Source organism: Podarcis tiliguerta (assembly GCF_965153285.1).
Source record: "Podarcis tiliguerta genome assembly, chromosome: 6".
NCBI lineage: Eukaryota > Metazoa > Chordata > Lepidosauria > Squamata > Lacertidae > Podarcis > Podarcis tiliguerta.
The window spans coordinates 48,276,797-48,295,998 of NC_139539.1; the positions used below are offsets into that span (position 1 = coordinate 48,276,797).

General features: G+C 47.4%; 1 protein-coding gene across 6 annotated transcripts in view; it reads left to right on the forward strand.

The window, feature by feature from the left end:
* The window catches only part of SZT2 (SZT2 subunit of KICSTOR complex), a 77,144-nt gene that overhangs the window by 43,171 nt on the left and 14,771 nt on the right, over positions 1-19,202 (forward strand). For 3 of the 6 annotated variants that reach the window (XM_083446007.1, XM_083446008.1, XM_083446010.1), the window contains exons 34-58: positions 115-231; positions 319-382; positions 575-760; positions 2,276-2,539; positions 3,040-3,217; positions 6,660-6,734; positions 6,987-7,125; positions 7,580-7,685; positions 8,111-8,234; positions 8,752-8,904; positions 9,732-9,834; positions 10,236-10,350; positions 10,507-10,618; positions 11,573-11,691; positions 11,811-11,975; positions 12,501-12,588; positions 13,177-13,227; positions 15,100-15,273; positions 15,446-15,792; positions 16,453-16,619; positions 16,938-17,035; positions 17,724-17,856; positions 18,038-18,165; positions 18,281-18,390; positions 18,957-19,139. In XM_083446007.1, coding sequence (XP_083302133.1) covers positions 115-231; positions 319-382; positions 575-760; positions 2,276-2,539; positions 3,040-3,217; positions 6,660-6,734; positions 6,987-7,125; positions 7,580-7,685; positions 8,111-8,234; positions 8,752-8,904; positions 9,732-9,834; positions 10,236-10,350; positions 10,507-10,618; positions 11,573-11,691; positions 11,811-11,975; positions 12,501-12,588; positions 13,177-13,227; positions 15,100-15,273; positions 15,446-15,792; positions 16,453-16,619; positions 16,938-17,035; positions 17,724-17,856; positions 18,038-18,165; positions 18,281-18,390; positions 18,957-19,139 — 3,499 coding nt within the window. The remainder of the gene's footprint in view (positions 1-114; positions 232-318; positions 383-574; positions 761-2,275; positions 2,540-3,039; positions 3,218-6,659; positions 6,735-6,986; positions 7,126-7,579; positions 7,686-8,110; positions 8,235-8,751; positions 8,905-9,731; positions 9,835-10,235; positions 10,351-10,506; positions 10,619-11,572; positions 11,692-11,810; positions 11,976-12,500; positions 12,589-13,176; positions 13,228-15,099; positions 15,274-15,445; positions 15,793-16,452; positions 16,620-16,937; positions 17,036-17,723; positions 17,857-18,037; positions 18,166-18,280; positions 18,391-18,956; positions 19,140-19,202) is intronic. The other 3 variants (XM_083446009.1, XM_083446011.1, XM_083446012.1) reach the window with 3 other exon arrangements.

Here is a 19,202-nt window from a genome sequence, read left to right on the forward strand (position 1 = left end):
GTGGGACTCCAGGGTTGCAGTGTGGGCAGGGGAGTTTGGAAACCACAGCATGCATGTGGCCTTGGCCAGATGCGAGGGCTGAGCCTAGTAACTCTTTCCCTGTCCTCACTACAGGTACACCTCTGAGAGTAGCGTCTCCTTCACTCGTTCCCCAGGGCGGCCCTCCTCCTTCCGCTCCGATGAGGAGCTTATGCACACCTTGGACAGGTTGCCCTCCACTGTGGACGATGGGTATTTATCCTCTCCATCATGTTGTTATACTGGGGTGCAGAAATAGCGAGCCACTGTCCTTGACCGTTGCATTCTTTTTTTCCCAAGGCACCCAGCACTTTCCAATCTTCCTGGAGTGCACAGACAAGCCGTTGAAGCTACCATGACAGAGGTGAGTTCATTTGGCCCTTGGAAAAAGAGACTTGCTCTGAGACTAGATTAACATCCCTCCCACTCCTGAGCACCCAGCACTGTGTCCTGACCAAGCACCAGCATTGTGAACCTTGCTAAAAGCAAGGCCGCAACAGGGTTTTCACTTTACTTAGAATCTAGACCACCTTGCCTGCTGTCTTTACTGTCACAGATCCGCTGGCTTTTGGATGACGAGATTGTGTCTGCATTGCGCCATTCACGGACAATTACCTCTGGCACTTTGAGCCGGGTGGCTACCCATGTTTACAGTTCTCAAGGCCGTCCAAGCTGCCACTGCGAAACGGTCCCTTTGCAGTTCGTGTTTGGGCCTGAGAGCTCTCTGGAAAAGTTTCGTGAGGTGAGTGATCTTTCAAGCTATTGCTATATGAAGCACTTAACTTGGGGCCAGTTTACTTGAGCAGCCACCACTCTGATATTTTATGGGAGGGTGCTGTATATAAATACCTTTATAAATAAATTTTGCTGCCCCATACTTGGTCACTTAGATTTGTGGAACTTGCACTTTCACAGGTGTCACATAATGTAAATCTTTAGCATGCTTTGGGACTTCCTTGCTATTAATATTAGACTCACGCCCTGTCTATATTGCTGTTCATTCCTGGTGAAAGCTTTTTTATTTTCAGCAAACCTACTGAACCCATATACTTTAAAAATAATTTTCAAAAGTTTAACTCCTCACCAAACTGGGAGGGGTAGCTAATTCTGCAGAAGACAGAATCAGAATTAAAAATGACCTTAACAGATTGGAGAACTGGGCGCAAGCTAACAAAATGAATTTCAGTAGGGACAAATGTAAGGTTCTACACTTAGGCAGAAAGAACCAGATGCACAAATATAGGATGGGGGACACCTGGCTTAGTAGGAGTACATGTGAAAAGGATATTGGGGTCTTGGTGGACCACGAGCTTAACATGAGTCAACAGTGTAATGCAGCAGCACCAAAAAAAAAACTAATGCTATTCTAGGCTGCATCAACAGAAGTATAGTGTCCTGATCAAGGGAAGTAATAGTACCACTCTATTCTGCCTTAGCCAAACCACACTTGGAATACTGTGTCCAATTTTGGGCACCACAATTTAAGAAGGATGTTGATAAGCTGGAACATGTGCAAGCCAATCAAGGGCCCGGGAGTTAATCCTTATGAGGAGCGCTTGAAGGAGCTGGGTATGTTTAGCCTAGAAAAGAGGAGACTGAGAGGAGATATGATAGCCATCTTCAAATATCTTAAGGGCTGTCACATGGAGAAGGGAGCATGCTTGTTTTCTCCTGCTCTGGAGGGTAGGACTCGAACCAATGGCTTCAAATTGCAAGAAAAGAGATTACGACTAAACATTCGAAAAAACTTTCTGGCAGTAAGAGCTGTTCAGCAGTGGAACAGACTCCCACGAGAGGTAGTGGACTCTCCTTCCTTGGAGATTTTTAAGCAGAGGTTGGGTGGCCATCTGTCATGGATGCTTTAGCTGAGATTCCTGCAATGCAGGGGGTTGGACTTGATGACCCTTGGGGGTCCCTTCCAAGATTCTATGATATTTTTCTGTGTCTTTAGTGATGATTTTACTATGTGGCCCTTTTGTAGTTTTCAGACTAAGCAGTCTATAAATCTTTATAAATTTGTTTTCCCCTATATGACTTCAGTTTTCTATAGTCATTTGACCTTCAGCTCATAAACCCTAAACAACACCCCCCCCCAGCGACACACACACACACACACACACACACACACACACACACACAAGCTACCTTGATGCTTCTCCATTCTCAGCCATTCTGTCTTGCTTTATGCCTAAGAAACACGCACCTGCCTTTTGCTTGTTTCTAGACAGTCACCCCGTTCTTCTTCTTTTTGTTGCAGGAGTTCCAGAGAATAGCCCTACCAGGCTACGTGCTCAACGCTGAAGACAGTGATTTCTACTATGTTTCCATCAGTCGCCTACATGCCCCCAAAGATGGGCCTAGCCCCACAGTAACGCTTGGGAGCACCATGACTGGAGGCAGGTGTGAAAGCAGCATCAAAACAGAAGGCTCTTTGCCCTGCTCCCCTCCGCCCGAGGAGGCTCATGGTCTCTGGGCATGGCCAGCGAGTGAGAACAAGCAGGAGACAGAAGAATTCCTGGACGTAAGTAGCCATGCGCATGCTGAGTTGGTAGGGTGATCTGGGGACGTGGTTGTTTTTTCTTAGATGGATTATTGATGCTGTTTGGTAAGGGTGATTATTGGGAACGGCATGTTATGGATTGCATTCTGCTGATCTCTGCCACAGAGAGGTTAGGCTGGCCTCAACCAGAGCCAGGGCTTTTTTGGCTGTGGCTCCAATCTGATGGAACGCTCTGTCACAAGAGACTAGGGCCCTGCAGGACTTGACATCTTTCTGCAGGGCCTGCAAGTCAGAGCTGGTCCACCAGGCCTTTGGCCAGGGCACAGCCTGACTCCTTCCTTTGGCAATCTTCACAGAACTCTAGCCCAATGGTTGCCATCAATTTGATTTGAATTAATTTTATAATGAAATGATTTTAGAATGTTGTCTTATTTTATTGTTGTTAGCCGCCCTGAGCCCGGCTTCGGCTGGGGAGGGCGGGATATAAATAAATTTTATTTTTATTATTTGCTGTGATGCAGTTGTCAGATGAAGTTCCACAGCCGGATCCAGCCCATACTTTGGAGTGTGGCTCCTTGGATGAGGAATCTGCAGTGACCCAGCCACAGCCTCTGCCGTGCTCCTTGGAGAAGTGGAACAGTGAGAAATCTCCCTTAGCAACAACATCTGTAGTGAGCCTGGCAGACTCTGTGACTCCAGGTAGGGAAGATGAGCTGGCATCTCCACCTGGATTTTGGAGCAGGGGCTGGGGAGTTCAGCCGTGTGGGGCTGCTTTAGCTTATCCTGCCCCAAACTGGTGCCCTCTGAGGAGATTTGGACTTCAGCTCCCATAACTCCAGCCCACATGGCCCAAAGGAAATTGTAACCCACAACATCTGGAGGGCATTGTGCCATAGACGGCGGATTTAGACAAACACTAGGTCGTTATATTACCTTACTAAGCAGTTCCTTTTAAAAATAAATAAATATACTTTTCAAGTTTATACATTTCACTAATTTTGTACATTACACTAATTTTAACAATCATTTTAACATTTCAAAACCTGACTTTCTTTCCCCTCTTTCCGTGGTTCCTTAAATTTATTTTTAATATCCTCTGCCTATCCAAATTAACTGAATTTGCTCATTTATTCATCTACTTCAAATATATACTTTTATCAAACTGCAGGTTAGTACAATAATCCTGGCAATGGTCTTATCTGTTTATAATTTATCTTCATTTCTTATTCTTCTGCTAAGTTTCACCATTTCTGCGTATTCCATCAGTTTTTGTATCCTTTCTTCCTTTCCTGGGACTTCTGCTTCTTTCTGTTTTGGGGCGAGTAACATTCTAGCCACTGTAGTAGCATACATGAATAAGTTTCTATACATTTTAGGTAGTTCTGTCCCTATAAAAAGAAAAGCTTCTGGGCTTTTTTTTACAGAAGTTATTTTATAATAATAATAATTTATTATTTATACCCCACCACTTTGGGCAGCTTCCAACAGAATATTAAAATACAATAGTCTATTAAACATTAAAAGCTTCCCAATATAATAATAATAATTTATTATTTTAAACATCCTTTTCATTTCATTATACATCATTTCCTAGTTAAGCTTTAATCTTACTACAAGACCACCACATACAATAAAAAGAACCTTCTTTCTTTTAAGCAGTTCTGTTTAGCTGAGCTATAATTGGTAGGATTCCACGTTTCAAAGTGCTGGTTATGACCTATAAAACCCTATATGGCTTGAGCCCAGGCTGAAAGCCCTGAAAGTTCATATCTCTCTATGGGAACCTGCCCAATGTTTGAATCCTCAGGTGAGCACCTTCTCTTGATCCCATCAACATCAGGACCCTGCTTGGTGATGGCACCAGAGAGAGACATATCTGTGGCTGCTCCCACACTGTGGAATTACCTGCCAAGAGAGGCTCCCTCTTTGTTATCCTGCTGACAGGCTGAGACCTTATTCAGACAGGCCTTTGAAAACTAAGATGCAGATGATGCTGACCACTGGACAAAACTGTACTTTGATTTTGATTTTAAATGTGCTTGTCGGGGTTTTTTTTTATTAACTCGGCATTTTATAATGATTTTTAATGTTGTAAGCTACCTTGAATCCCCTTCTAGAAGAAAGGTGGGCTATATAGATATAATAAATAATGATGAATAATACTTGGGAGAGGCAATTAAAGGAAAGTGCCCTCATGTATCTGGGGCAATGATCCTTTGTGCTCCATGCATAAGCATGCGTGTTGTGGGGGCCATAACCCTTATTTTGCCCTAATAGCTCATGGCCCTCACCCAAGGTGTTCTAGCTCTGCTTCTCTAGGTTATATAGGCATAACAATTTACTCATGCTGCGCCCTGCCCCCTTTCCAATTTCAACAAGTATTATAAAAATCCTGCGGTTTCCTAGTGCTGTCCAAAATTTGCAGAAATTACAGAAATTCAGGGAAAGCACATTCTATAACAAGAAGCCATGCAAAACCAGTCTGTGAAACTGGACAAAAGGAAGAATTCCTGGGGCCAAGCTAACTCAGTTTCCTCAAGCTCTTCATGTTTCAATCCTAGATATATAAAGCCAGCTGTAATAATATTGTACACCCAATCTGCTAGCGTTTAAAAAGGGATATATATATAGATATAGATATAGATATGTATGTATATATATATGTGTGTGTGTGTATATATATACAGTGGTGCCTCGCAAGCGAGTCTCTTCGTCTAGCGGTTTTTTCGTCTTGCAAAGCAACCCTATTAGCGGTTTAGCAGCTATTAGCGGCTATTAAAGGCTTAAGGGATTAGCGGATTAGCTGCTAAAAGGCTATTAGCAGCTTAGCGCCTTAGAAAAAGGGGGTGGGGAGCGAAAAAAAATCTCAAGAATCGCAAGACATTTTCGTCTTGCGAAGCAAGTCCATAGAGAAATTCGTCCTGCGAAGCGCATTGAAAAACGGAAAACCCTTTCGTCTAGTGGGTTTTCCGTCTTGTGAGGCATTCGTCTTGCGGGGCACCACTGTATATATATTACCGAAAGGCTTTTCAGAAGCTAGCTTTTCAGAACCCAGAGGCTGGCTGGGTGCTTCTTCTTCAAGGGACAAGTGCTTCCATCAGTCTCTGAGGCTGCAGTTGATTGTCATTGCAGTTGTGCTGTCAGTCCAAGATGGATTCTCCATACTTCTGCTGGCACTGGGAAGCTGTAGGAAGGTGGTTATATTTGTTGAAACATCGGAAGAGTATTGCCGAGGTTTCGTGTGGAATTTGGCTCATGATGATCCTCTGAAAGCGATTAAGCGACTGCCTTTTAACGCCACATAATGGAACTTCTCTGCCTTACCAGTTCATTAAGCTGGCTTTATTGCCACTCTGTTAGGTTTTGTTTCAGTATTCTGTTGTGTTCAGGTCAATCAGCCTCTCTTCAGAGGAAAAACGCTTTTCAGGCCTCCCTTTTGTGGAAATAGGATTAGAAATGTAAGGATTACATGGGGAAGTGCCAAGTACTTGTCCATGCTCCTTTTTAATATGCAAATGCCTTCCTCGTTCCAAGGAGTGTGTTGGTTTCACCTACTTCATCATTCTTGAGAGGCCTTTTGGTGCCTTTTACTTAAATACACCATTTGCTCCCTCCTATTTTCAATTGTGCATTGAGATTGAACAAAAATATGCCATTTCACACTTGCGAGAGAACGGCTGTTTATTCAAGTTAGCATTTTCACCCCAGGCCTGACTGTAATAGCAAAGTCTCTCCCTCTCTTAGGGGTGTCCATTAAAGTGCCTTTCTTTGTAACTATGCTCCAATATTGATTTTTCTGTAATCAAAACCACTTTAGTGCTGTTGGGCTCATGAGATTGTAAGCTCTAAAAGGCTGCCATGTGTCTTGCTGTCGGGCTTCTTTATGAAGTCAATCTTGCTTTGTTTCTTACATCAAACAACCCATGCAGCAGACGGGGTGAAAAAAAGAAGCCAACCGCTTTGTGACATGCTGATCCCCTTTTTCTTCCTGGGTTTGTTTCTTGTTGCCTGGGCTTGTACATGCACAGTTTGGGGGGGAAAGGCCGGTGCTTAGATTGAAATCTGGCCCCAGAGCAAGGAGAGAGTTGGGGGGACCTAGGAGACCTCAGAGCAGTCTCTCAGGACCTCTCTTTCCTTACAGGCTGTGGGAAGCAGCGTCCCAGTCGGGTACAGAGCCTGGTATCGAGCCAGGGCAGTATGGATTCCGATCTCCTAGGTGAGTGGATGAGCCGAGCCATCTTTTTGTGTGGAAGAGACGATAAGTCAGTTCTCAGTTGGGTGGAGGCAGGTTTGTGGCAGAGTGACAAGTTGCTCAGCAGGGATTATTTTGCCTTGAGGTCCAGGTGCATCCACTTTGTGGAGATGGGAGTGCAAGGGAACCACCATGAGCCTCTCTCTACCCTTGGCTTCTTGTCAAAGATGGATTGGCCGAGCCACTCAGCAGAGGCGGTGCATTTTCATTTCTTAGGCTACGATGGCGGGAGCAGTGATTCCGAATGTGAGGAGGCAATAATGAGTGACCTGGAACCCAAGTGCCCTCTCATGCCTGACTTCTGGCTGATTGTCAAAATCCACCAGGACCGGGTGGAAGTCTATTCCCACACACGGTAACATCCCCTTTCCCATGCTCCCCTGCTCACCCGGGGATTCTGGTTCCCAAACTGGCAACTGTGGCTTTTACCCCAAGCTCTGCATGCAGTTTCTCCCAATCCCCCTGATCTTAGCCTTGTGTTGTATAGCTGGCTTCTGAGTTCTCCAGACTTCACGTTTACAATCTGTCTTGCTTTTTCCAACATGTAGCTAGCTGGCCTTGTTCCTCTGCCAGTTTTGTGCTCATGCTGCGAAAGGGCAAAGAGCCCAGGCCATGCCAGTCATAGATCTCTCCCCCAGTACTCATGCATTTTTAAGCACTTGCCAATGCTCCACCCAGTTTTTCATTGTTGACTGTGTTCAGTTCATTACTAACTATTGAGCAGGAAAATATATTGTGCATATAGTCTGCTGTTGTGGGAGCTCTCTCAAAAGTTCTTCTGAGCAGTCTCCCTTTTCCTTTCTGTACAGCAGCTTGAGTGCGGTGAAAGCAACGCAGAATGAGGAAGGGGAATGTGTGCATCTTCACCGTACAGTGGTGAAGAAAGTTGGTGAGATCTGCCGCCTTGTTAATCAGGTAACTCTGGCACATTCGGTCTCTCTACACTGACTCCTCGATAGCAGGAATATCACCCTGCTAAGTTCCAAAAGTTGAATTTAACACATTAGCCAATGTGTTACAAAATATTTGACAGCTACAGCTTTGGCCACTGGAAAAACCACCCAGATCTTTTCTGCTTGTGGAGCCTTTAAAGAGAAACTTCATACATATATATCTATGCACTTTTAGATATCTTTTCACCTTAAACATGAGGACTGGGATGCTGACATTTTAAATGAGGAAGCTGGGATGTACCAGCTTCATCACATTCTGGTATGATTACAATCGTGCAGACGGATATTGCACTTGAATTTCAAGGCAGATACTGGTTTCTTCTACAGCCAGGCCTCCTGTTGTGAGGAAGCATTAAGTCCATCTCTGCGGCCCTTTTTTGTCCACAGCGGCTGCTGCTACAGGATCTGCACGACAGTCATAATTGCAATTCCCTGCTCGTTGCTGAGAGCGAGGAGGATATCTGGAAAAGTGAAACGCCGTACACCTACCGGCAGCGCACTGGGCCTGATGGTAGGAGTGCAAAGCGGTATCCTTATCCACAATAACGTTGTGCTGAGCCTTAGAGCCTAGAGCAGGTGTAGGAGACCTTTGGCCTTACAAAACTTACAACATCCCTTAACTGGGACTGATGGCAGCTGTAGGGTTTCCTACACCTGACTTAGAGACTCTGCTTTCCCACTAGTTTGGCTGTGCCCTAGTTATATTAGAGGCAGGCTTCCTACAGACCACAGGATGAGATTCCTCTCTTACTCTGCCTGTTGTGGCAGGGCAGTACTTGGGGAAGTGACAGCTGATGAATCCTTTTCATTTGCCGTTTTGTCGCCACTTTGGTGGTGATGCACCGTCCTGCTTTTCAGGGCAAGCTCTGTAGGTTCCCTGTTTAAAGGTACTTGAGGTGTGTGTGTGTTTGCCTTTTAATCTTGTGGCACAACTGTACATGAAGGAGGGAAGTCTCTGTGTTGTGTAGATGGCTTTCAGAGAACTCTGTGGAGGGCTGCCCTGCTGAATTGCATTTCCCGCTGTGCAGACTACCCCGGAGAGGAGAGCTACCAGCCCCATGACTATCTGGCGGCCACCATGCAGTTCATACCTGGACACTTTGCTTGCGACGCAGTCTGGAGCACCACCATCCATGTGCATTCACGGCTCAAGATGGGGCCCAATATGGGTGTTGCACGCGGTGAGTATATGGATGCAGGGAGCTCTGGCTATTGGGGAGGCGTGTGAGGAGCTGTCCCCAGACTCCCCGTTCCTAGGCAATGAGTTCTGTCTTGTCATGGTGCCTTTTCGCCCTCAGCTGTGGCACACTGATGATACAAATTAATTGTTAGGATTGGTGTGAGGGTCAGATTAGGCAAATGATGTGGAGGGCGGCTTGAGTTAGGCTACAAACAAGGTAGTTCTGCCACAAGCTCCTTACAGGAAGAGGGAGCCACAAATACAGTGGTGATAAAATGCACAGAAGGGGAAACTTGTGTAACAAGTGGGAGAATTTTTCAAGAAGCGACTTTGTGTTGAGGGGGGAAGGGAAGCTTTTAGTATAAAAATCTGAGCACGTTCATTTATTAGAAGAGATCCTAGCGTTGAGGTAAGGTTTCATCACAGAACCAGCTGTATTAAAAATAGCTCCCCTTTAAACTCTGTTATAAAACCCTAATACAGGCTAGCTACGATCTAAAAGAAACTCAAGTGTTTGAAACAAAGGGACTTTTTCCCCTCCCAAATATGCCCTGATAAGGAACACCTTAGCTTGAAACATACAAGGATTTGATATTTCTCCATTGGATACCCTTAGTACATATTTATCGCAGCCACCAAATTGCAGTGATGTTTTTCAAAAAGTGGGTATGTTGAGACTGGGCAGTAGTTATGAGGATTAGGCTGGATTAATATTTAGGAAATAAAATTGAAGAGGGGCGTGTGCTGTGCTGGTTTTTGAAGATAGCCGTGGGTGGCGCATTTGGGTCAGACTTTGCAACTTGTAAGCCATCTCTCTCCCCCCTGCAGCCATCCAGGCCCTGCGTTCTGTGCTCAATGCTTTCTCAGTTGTGAACAGGAAGAATATGTTTGTTTACCAGGAGCGCTCAACCAAGTCTGTTTTCTATTTACGGTAAGTTCGCCATTCTGTCATACGGCACCCCACAAGCAAGGGGACCGCCTTGACCTGTGGTGTCTTCATCTCCTCTGCTGGTATCTCCTTTTGGAATGTCCTTCAAGTCCATTGCCCTTGGTGGTGTGGTGTAGTGATTACGAGCGGTAGTCTCGTAATCTGGGGAACTGGGTTCGATTCCCCGCTCCTCCACATGCAGTTGCTGGGTGACCTTGGGCTAGTCACACTTCTCTGAAGTCTCTCAGCCCCACTCACCTCACAGAGTGTTTGTTGTGGGGGAGGAAGGGAAAGGAGAATGTTGGCCGCTTTGAGACTCCTTCGGTTAGTGATAAAGCGGGATATCAAATCCAAACTCCTCTTCTTCTACTTTACCCTCTCCTCTTTGTTACTCTCTCCTCCAGACTCTCTGAGACCACTTCCAGTGGGAAGGGTGGGGAAGCTGAAACCCAGAGCCTTCCATGCCGTTCACTGGCCCTTTCGCGCAGCCAGGAGCCCATATACATGGAGGACCTGAGCGTGAGTCTCTTTTCCCCCCAGGGAACCCCTTCCCCCCTTGCTGCCGAGAGCACAAGAGCGAGCATCCCGGCTGCACACAGCCTGCTCTCTGCTGTCTTTCCAGGAGTGTTGGGAGGCAGCTCCATCTTCTCAATTTCTTCCGTTCTCCTTTGATAGGGCTCTCGTTCCTCTTTGGAGACAGCCTCTTTCCGCAGTGTGGACTCGGCCCGCCCGGTGAGCCAAGTGGACAGGCATATACAGCTGGTGGTTCATGGAGTTGCACCGGCAGGTAAGTTGCACATTCATTCAACGTAAAGTCAGAGACGGGAGGCTTATTGAGATCTTGCTGCTGCTATCAAGCTACTTGTCCCCTGAGGTGTTTAAAGACCAAACGTTAGATTTAGTAGCTCTGTCTCCTTTAAGGTGTGCTTTCCCAACCTGGTGCCTCCCAAATGTTGTGTCGTTGGACTACAATTTCTACCATCTACTTTGCTGGCTGGGGCTGATGGGATTATAGTCAAAAACATCTGGAGGGTTGGGAAAGCCCACCTTAACAGGATTTTAAAAATATATGTTGCATTGTAGCCCTTTCTGCAACAACAAAGGGAAATGCAGCCTTTTGCTCCCTTCCCATTCTTTAGTTCATCAGCTCTCCGGAATCTTGTGTTAATGTTTTGTTTCCTCTGTAATTTAATAACAAGCCATTGACATTCTTTTCCCTTGTGGTTTTGCTGCTTCTGGCTTTCCTTCAGACAGCCGTCAGTGGGAAAGCCTGGCTGCTCTCTTGTGACATAGTTTACTGTGCAGCACACACAGATCATTGATCTGGAACACAACTATAATGTAGCAGTTGCAAAAAGAAATGGCAGGTGGAAACCTGCAAAGGCACATAGGTAGCTTCCTTTTTTTTATATACCGTCCCAGACTTTGGCCCATCTATTGTCTACACTGACTGGCAGCAGATTTCCAGGGTTTCAGACAGGGGTATTTCCTAGCCCTACCTGGAGATGCCAGGTTTGAACGTGGGACCTTCTGCATGCAAAGCCGTTGCTCTGCCACTAAAGCTGCAGTTGTAGGAGGGAGTGGATAGGTGCTAAGGTAACCCTCAGGAACAGTAGCCAGACTGCGTGGGCTGTTGAAAAATGGAGCATGCTGGGTTTGGTGTCGGGTGGCTCAAGCATAAGAGGGCTCAGCATCTTGTATGAGACAAAGGCTACATCCTGCAACTCTTCTGCTCCTATAGGACCTGAGATCACAGATGAGCTAGTGAAGGTTCTACGCAGGCGCCTAGATGAAGCCACCCTGGACATCATCACAGTCATGCTCGTGCGGAACTGCAAGCTCACCCCTGCTGATGTGGAGGTAAAGGCCGTGCTTCAAATAGGACAAGACCACCTTTTATTTCTTGGCTAAATCTCCAGGCCTCTGGGTTGGATGTGCTCAGGCTGTATCAGACCATTGACAAGTCCTTCTCTGTGCAGTTCATACAGCCTCCAGGAAGCCCTCCTACCGAAGTGCTGCAGTTCACTCTGCCCCCCTCATGCCTGCCCTGGCTCCCAGCCATAGCCTGCTACCTGCGCCAGAACCTGCTGATCTTCCTGCATACACCCAAGTACACAGACAGCAACATTGAGAACCATTTCAAGGTGAGAGGACGGGTGCCTGTGCCTGGCCTGGTGCTGCCTATTCAGGGGGTGACTTCAGTGTTCGTCTCTTGTAGAGGACTATGGGAATATGTGCAAAGGGCAAAGGCGTGACGAGCATCCCAGGGGTAACAAGGCTAGGCATGGAGGTGTAAACAGATCATAGCATGCTGGGTTCTGGAACAGAATGAGAGGCACAAACTAGGATGAGAATTTCCGGCAGCCTCAAACATCTCTACCCCTAGCTTGATCTCAGTCGCTGAGGACCAGTCATACAGGGACTGTTTTTATGGTTATGTGTGATCTACTGCTATGTATCCTTCAATGGACTGGAAAAAAACCCCAATGTCTATGACAGTGCTGGGAAATTCTTTGCCATAAGAGTTGTATATCATTTACTGAGATTAAGAGCCTACATGATGTATCCCACACTTTTGGTCTTCAGGACCTCAAAGGCAGCTCTCCATGTTGATGAAAATGCAGCTCCCGGAAATAGTCTGATTTAACTATTCTTGCTTTCCTTTTCAGCACTATTTCCACCAGAGTAGCAGCAGTAGCCATGACCTGGATCTCTATCTGTACAACAAGCCTGGAGGCCAGGGCACTGGTGGCAAAGGTAATAAGTGTCTCTGTCGTACCCCCTAATTCCATAGAAGAAAATGGTCCTATGCACCCTCTCTGAGGACAGTGGCATCCTGGGGTGTGGGCCTGGCCTAGGTAGGTTACCCAGGTGCCAGAAGATGCTGTTGAATCTACATGCTGCTTAATCCATGTGAGTCAGCTGACTAAGGCCCCCGGCTTCCGTTTTGTCTACTGCTGTGCCAGCCAGTAGTAGGGTAGAGAGGAGTTCATAAATTAGTGAGCTCCACTCCCCAAAGGCCTTATGAGTTGTGCAGCCATGGTGGCTCCTGCTCATTGGAGCTCATTAAATATCTACTGGGGGGCTAAAAATGAACTGACTTTTAGGTGAGAGCACAGTGATGAGCTCTAGGCAGACGTCAAGTGGGGAGTCATATGGTACTGTGGGCGTCAGTTGGCAGCCTATGGACTGTTGGGGGCTCCCAGTGGTGGGGTACTGTTAGTTTGTGTGTCTGTGTGTCTGCATTGTGCCATACACTTGCCTCATTTCCCACCTGCACTGTGGTCTGGTTGTGTGGGTAACGCATCACCTCAAAGTGTGTCTGAACATTCTTCTGTCATGTAGGTTCCATGCTGGATCTTGTGCAGCACCTGTTTCCACCTTCCCAGTTTCAAGGTAGTTTCTGTAGATTCCAGTGGTCCGCTGTACTTTTTCCAGCGCTGCTCCCATCCTCATTTTGATCTTGTGCCTGCTGTTGTTCTGGCTTCTGCTCTGATGCCTCCTGTATCACCCACTTTCCCCCTTCTGTGTAGCCACCCACATCTTTTCCATTGGGTAGTTTCCTAACCCATATACTTTGGCCACGAGAAGACCCCCCCCCCACACACACACACTGGAGATGAGACTCAGGTTAAAGAAATCACACTGACTCCAGATAGAAATGGCTGCAAATTTGCTATTTGCTTTCAGACAGAGAGAGAGAGAGAGAGAGAGAGAATTTCACTTCTGTCATAGCCTCCTTAGTTGTGGGAGTGAAAGGTCTTGCGGGTTTCAGAAAAGATGGATACATTTATGGAGCATTATTTGTTGTGGCGCCTCATTTTGTACCATGGGATTAGTAAAACATTTTTCTCTTGCATAAACTTGGAGCTGGGAGAAGAGCTTGGTGAGGCTGTGATGTTGCAGCTGGTGACATCAGCTGATGGATAGATTGAGATTGCCGACCTGGTGCGCATTTGGGGATGCACAGTAAACACCCTTATAATTGGTCTGAGTAATCTTCATACAGGGGACCAGGCAGAACATTTTACTTGTGCCATATTTACCCAGGGTACTAGAGGTGGAAGTTGCTTCATTCAGTAGCATGTGAATTGGCTCACTTGGTCCCTTGTGTCTTTGTTAGCAAGCTTTCTAGTTGCAGGCTATGTCTGTTCTGTAGTTATTTAGGTAGCTGAATGTAAGAAACTACCTGGTCTTGGGATTATATGATTGGCAGCGAGACAATTAATGCCGCTCGCCCTTCCTTCTTTCCCTCTGTTCTCATCTGGCTGCCAAGTTCATTGAGAGCAGGGAGAATTACATCTGTGGGGACAATTGCCGTAAGCCTGGAGTAGACTTCCCTTCCCGGCAGGCACTGCTGCAAGCATTCCTTTTCCTTCCATGTGACCCCCATGCAAAGCTGACAGGAGACAGGGTGCATGCTGGGAGCCTCCTTGAAGATAGGGACTATGGGTGCTATCTTCTGAATGAAATGATATGGTATACAGTGCCTTTGCCAATGTCATGCCCACCTTCTGCTTAGTGGGAGACTCTCTACTTCTGCCTGTGACTTGTTAGTTTTCCATTTAGAAGCCTACAGTGCTGATGTCCAGGTCCTGAGCCCTTAAATCCTTGCATATCCTTCTGCATGTTGTCATGAAAATGTCAGTAAGACAGTGTGTGATTCCTAGTGCAACCACCTTGCCTTTCCCTTCCTCCAGCCCTGGGCATTAATCAATGTGGCACATGAGCAGTCAGAAGGAAGGTTAGAAGAGCCCAAACGGTGCCCCCTCATTTTTTCCATGGAACTTCCACCTCCCACTTTTCTGAGGGACTCCTGGCATGATCACACTGCACAGCAGTGCAAGCTGGAGTGCAGTGCAGGGGCTGAGCTGCTTGCTGCACCAGGAAATGATGCCCAGAGAGATGTGATCTGTCTCCTGTCTCGTCCTTGGTGCTTTTGCTGGTTGGGCTTTGCTGAACCTGTGATGAATGCATCCTTTCCTTCAGATGACAGCTTGCAACCCACATCCCCAGCAAGTGCAGGCCTCTTCCCTATCTCCGTGATTGTGGTGTCTTCCTTGGCTACATGTCTTCCACCCCGACCCCTCCTTCCCACCTGTGACTTGTTTCCACATTACTTTTTTTTTTAATCACCCTGAGTTGCATTCCAAAGGATGGCTGTGTGTCTGTAACAAGTTCCCTAAGGCTGTGGCCTCCTAGGAGCTCTATGCTAGTGGAGGGCTGGGCCTCTGGGACTCAAGCGGCCCTTTGACTTTCCCCCTGCAGGCATTGCATGCATTGCCCTATCCTTTGTGGACGACCGTGGAAATCCCATCTCATTGACTCGCTGGGTGAGACCACCCACCGCATTGCTGAGCACATCCTTTCTCCAGGAGGCAGATTTCGAGAGCTTGACAGCTGTCACTAAGCACCAGGCTGAGCCTGGCACATCACAGCCAGGTGAGAAGGCAGGGCTTCTGTCTGCTCTCTAGGAACGGTGGCATCAGATGGGCAAAGTAATTGGGCTTGAGTCGGCTTGCCTAGAAGCCTAGGGAGCCTGGTTGGTAAGAGGCCAGCATTGCCGTTGCCTTTTCCAAGGTACATCCTCTTGACGCTGGCTTTTCCTCCAAAGCACTCTGTCCTCTGGTGCGCCTGGACATTTGGGAGAAGGGCAACATCAGCCTGCTGCAGCTCTCCGAAAGGCTGCGCAGTGCTCTGCGCCATGCCCTCTGTGACGCCCTCATGGAGTTCCGTGTGCTGCCCAACCCACTGTGTGTCGATCCATCTGCTGAGCCAGAGTTTCCAGGGAGTGTTGGAAGCCTGCGCCGGACGATGTCAGAAACAAAAGGGTTGACGCCGCCTGGCAGACGCCGAGGAGCGTGTCCACCTGCCCCGCATTTCACTGTGCCCACTGCAGCTGCTGGTGAGCCCATCACACCCACCAACAAGTTGGGGAGACGAAGCTTCTGGGACATGCGGGTAAGGACTCTGTCCAGGGAAGATGGCGGTGGGATATGTATGCTCTGGGGGTGGTGAGAAAGAGAGAGCCCAGAACCAAGAGCTCTGGATTCAAGAACTGTTACAGCAAAGTGCCAACCTGCACTAACTTACAACCACCAAGTGAAACATAGTTCGCCAGCCATGGATTGTGGTCTGTCAGATGCTTGGCAATATCTCTGTTTTTTGTCGTGACAGGCGAGCTTGTTAGATCATATATGGCTTTGCTCTGGCATAGTAGCTAAGAATAGGATCTGCTCTGCCATGAGGTCCATGAAGGAGCTTCAGGCAAGCCCTCTGGTCTCACAGTGCAACCCTGGGCCTGTTTAAGCAAATTTCACTGTGTTTGTTGTGACTTACTCCCTAGTAAGCATGTTAGAGATGATAGCCACAGTCTCCACCCACTGCAATTCATGTATTAGGATGCCTAGCCGCCTTGGGGCTGAGGGCCACTTTGACCCAGAATCAAACCTCAGGGGGGTTATTGCGAAAATAAAGTGCTATATATAAATACTGAGTTGTGCAATACAGCTTGTGCAATACAGATCCTTGCTGGCCTGAAACCATCTGTGCCAGAGAAATGGGAAATAGGCCCCATGCATTTCTTCCTCTGTCTCTTCACGGCCTTGTTTTTTCCCCCAGAGCAAACCAGAGGTGGTAGAGCAAGGGAGCCCCAAGACCACGGATGACATAGTGCTGGAGCGGCCTGAAGAGAGCCGAACCCGCCGCCGCCACAAGACCGAGAGTGTGAAACAGCCCTCGAGCCACGAACGTGCTGCGGCAGCTTCTGAGCAGGGGCAGGCCCAGAGGCAAGCGTCCTGGCAGTCTTTCCCCACCCTCTTAATGCAGTGGGAGGGGGAAATGCCTCAGTCCAAAACCCAGCCTTTAATCTATGAACTGGATTGTGTGTGCGTCTGCACACACAGAAAAACTCCTTCCCACACGCCCAAGGCTGGCCCTCTCTGCATACTGCGAGGACAGCGCTGGTGCTGCTGAGTACGGATTGTGCAGGATTATGGCTGCTGGCTTCTGGGCACTGTAACCTTTCACACACTTCAGGGGCCTGGCCCAGCGTCCTCGTTCTTTCCCTTTGGTTTTAACCTTGGCAGTGGATCTCCTCTTTGCAGACGCCGCGCCTGCCAGCTAGAGGAGGGGGATGTCGGAGTCCTGCACCCAATTTTCAGCCAGACCTGCCAGTCCTGGATGGCATTCATGAACCGCCTGGGTATGTACTTAGTCTGTGCCCTAATCCTTCAGTGCCTCAGCTAGTCCTGCCTTCACTCAGCATGGAGATATTCTACCTTCAATTTTGTTTTCCTGAAGAATATGAGATCCCAAGCTTCTTAGAAAGGAAGCAGAGCCCCATGGGCGATACCCAACTAAGACATACGTGGTGGAGTTAGACCCATTAGATTGAATGGCGGTACACTAAGTAACTTAAGTCCATTGATTAAATGGATCTATTCTGAGGACGCCTAGCATTAGGTATCGACCCATGTCTAACCTCTGTCTTGGGGAGAAAAGCTTGCAAACATGAGGTTAATTGGTTAAGGCTCAGAAACCAGATTAAGAGCAAATAGGTGTGGCTTTGGCTTGTGTACCCTGTTGAGCATATGCGCCTTTCTTATTGACCACATGCTTCCCTGTCTCTCTGCTTATACTATTCTGAGCATGGAATCCGGGGCTTTTTGACCTAGAACATGGAAAGGTTCATGCAGGCTCTGGGTACACGTCCCTCTTTCCAATAGATGCAGGAATGAATGCAGGTGATTGGTTTGCTTCCATTCCCCTTTGTTGGATGGAGACAGGACAGCAACCACCAGGCTGATGGTGCCACAAAATGGCCCAATTTATTTACTTTTAATGCTTTGGTGCAGCAAAACCAGTGACCCACTTTGCATTTCCCTCTGCAGGGTGTCCCTCAGTGCAGCAATGTGCCACGGAAAGTGTGTCCCGCTTCCTGCTCCCCTCCATCATGCTTGAGGTAGTGAACCTAGTCACTACTTTGGCAAATGACACCACTGTCAAAGTGTTTGAAAAAGTCAGGTAGGTGCTAAGTGTGTGCTCCCTTGAAGAGTAGCTTGGTAGATCAGCTGAGAGGCAGCCACTGGAAATTGCCTAGGGGTGCTTCCTTAGCAGGGTGGGAATGTTACATGTGGGAGAGGGGACTGGGTCTATAGGACGGGTGTTCTTGTGCCTTGACTTAGCTGCTTGTCTCCTGCTGCAGTGGTCCCCAAGGGGCGTCCTTTGTACCACATTCCCTGACACCGAGCACCAGCACTCGGCCAGCTGTCATTCGACACTTCGCCCTGCTTGGACGCAGCTTCCACCAGTGGCACTGCAGCACAGAGCAAGGTGAGTTGAGAGTGGGGAGCCAGAAAGGGGCAGCAGGTTTTTTTAATATATCTGCGTATAGGCAGGAATCTCGCAAACTGAACTCAGCTTTGTGGTGGTGTCTTGTCTCATTCAGCCACCAAGGGATTACAGCGTTTTGAGGCCACCGAGCTTGGGTCTGCAGAGAAAAGTTGTGATGTAGCTCCCCGGCAAAGATTTCTTTTCATGGAGATCATTGACAAAAAGGTGGGTATCGGCTGAGTTAGTGATGCAGCCACTGCAAAACCTCTGGGCTCAGTTAGAACTTGGGAGTCGTCCAAAAAATGGAAAGAAGCAGAAGTCCCAGCAAAGGAAGAATAGGTACAAATACTTATGGAATATGCAGAAATGGCAAAACTTACTGGAAGAATAAGAAATCAAGATAACAAACTTTTTATAAGAGAATGGAAATGGTTTATTGAATATTTACAGATAAATTGTAAACAGATAAGAACATTGGCAGGATTATTGTAACAACCTGCAGTTTCGTAAGAGTATATATTTAAAGTAGATGAATAAATGAGCAAATTAACTTAATTTGGATATGCAGAAGATATTAAAAATACATTTAAGGAACTGCAGGAAGAGGGGGAAGGAAATCAAGTTTTGAAATGTCAAAATGATTGTAAAATCAGTCAAATGTATAAACTTGAAAAGTGTAATAATAATAGTAATAATAATAATAATAATAATAATAAAGGAGCTTGAGAGCCGTCCCAGTCTGGATCAGCAGCCCGAGTCTGGTCTTGCATTGCTTCCCTTTCCCCCTCCAGCTGGTGCTGCATACCTACAACTGGTCGGTGGACCAGGGCAGTGCCCTGAGTAGCTCCCTCACCCGCTTGCTGCAGTGGCAGAATGCCCGCGCCCATGTGGTGCACTGCCTGATCAGCCAGAAGCTTGGGCTCTTCCATCACTACTGCTACATGGACACCCCGTGGCATGAGGACAGCAAACAGGTACGCCCTGCTTTGTGCATTCCTGTGTGCAGGGTGCTCTGTCCACGACTGGCTCTCATTAAT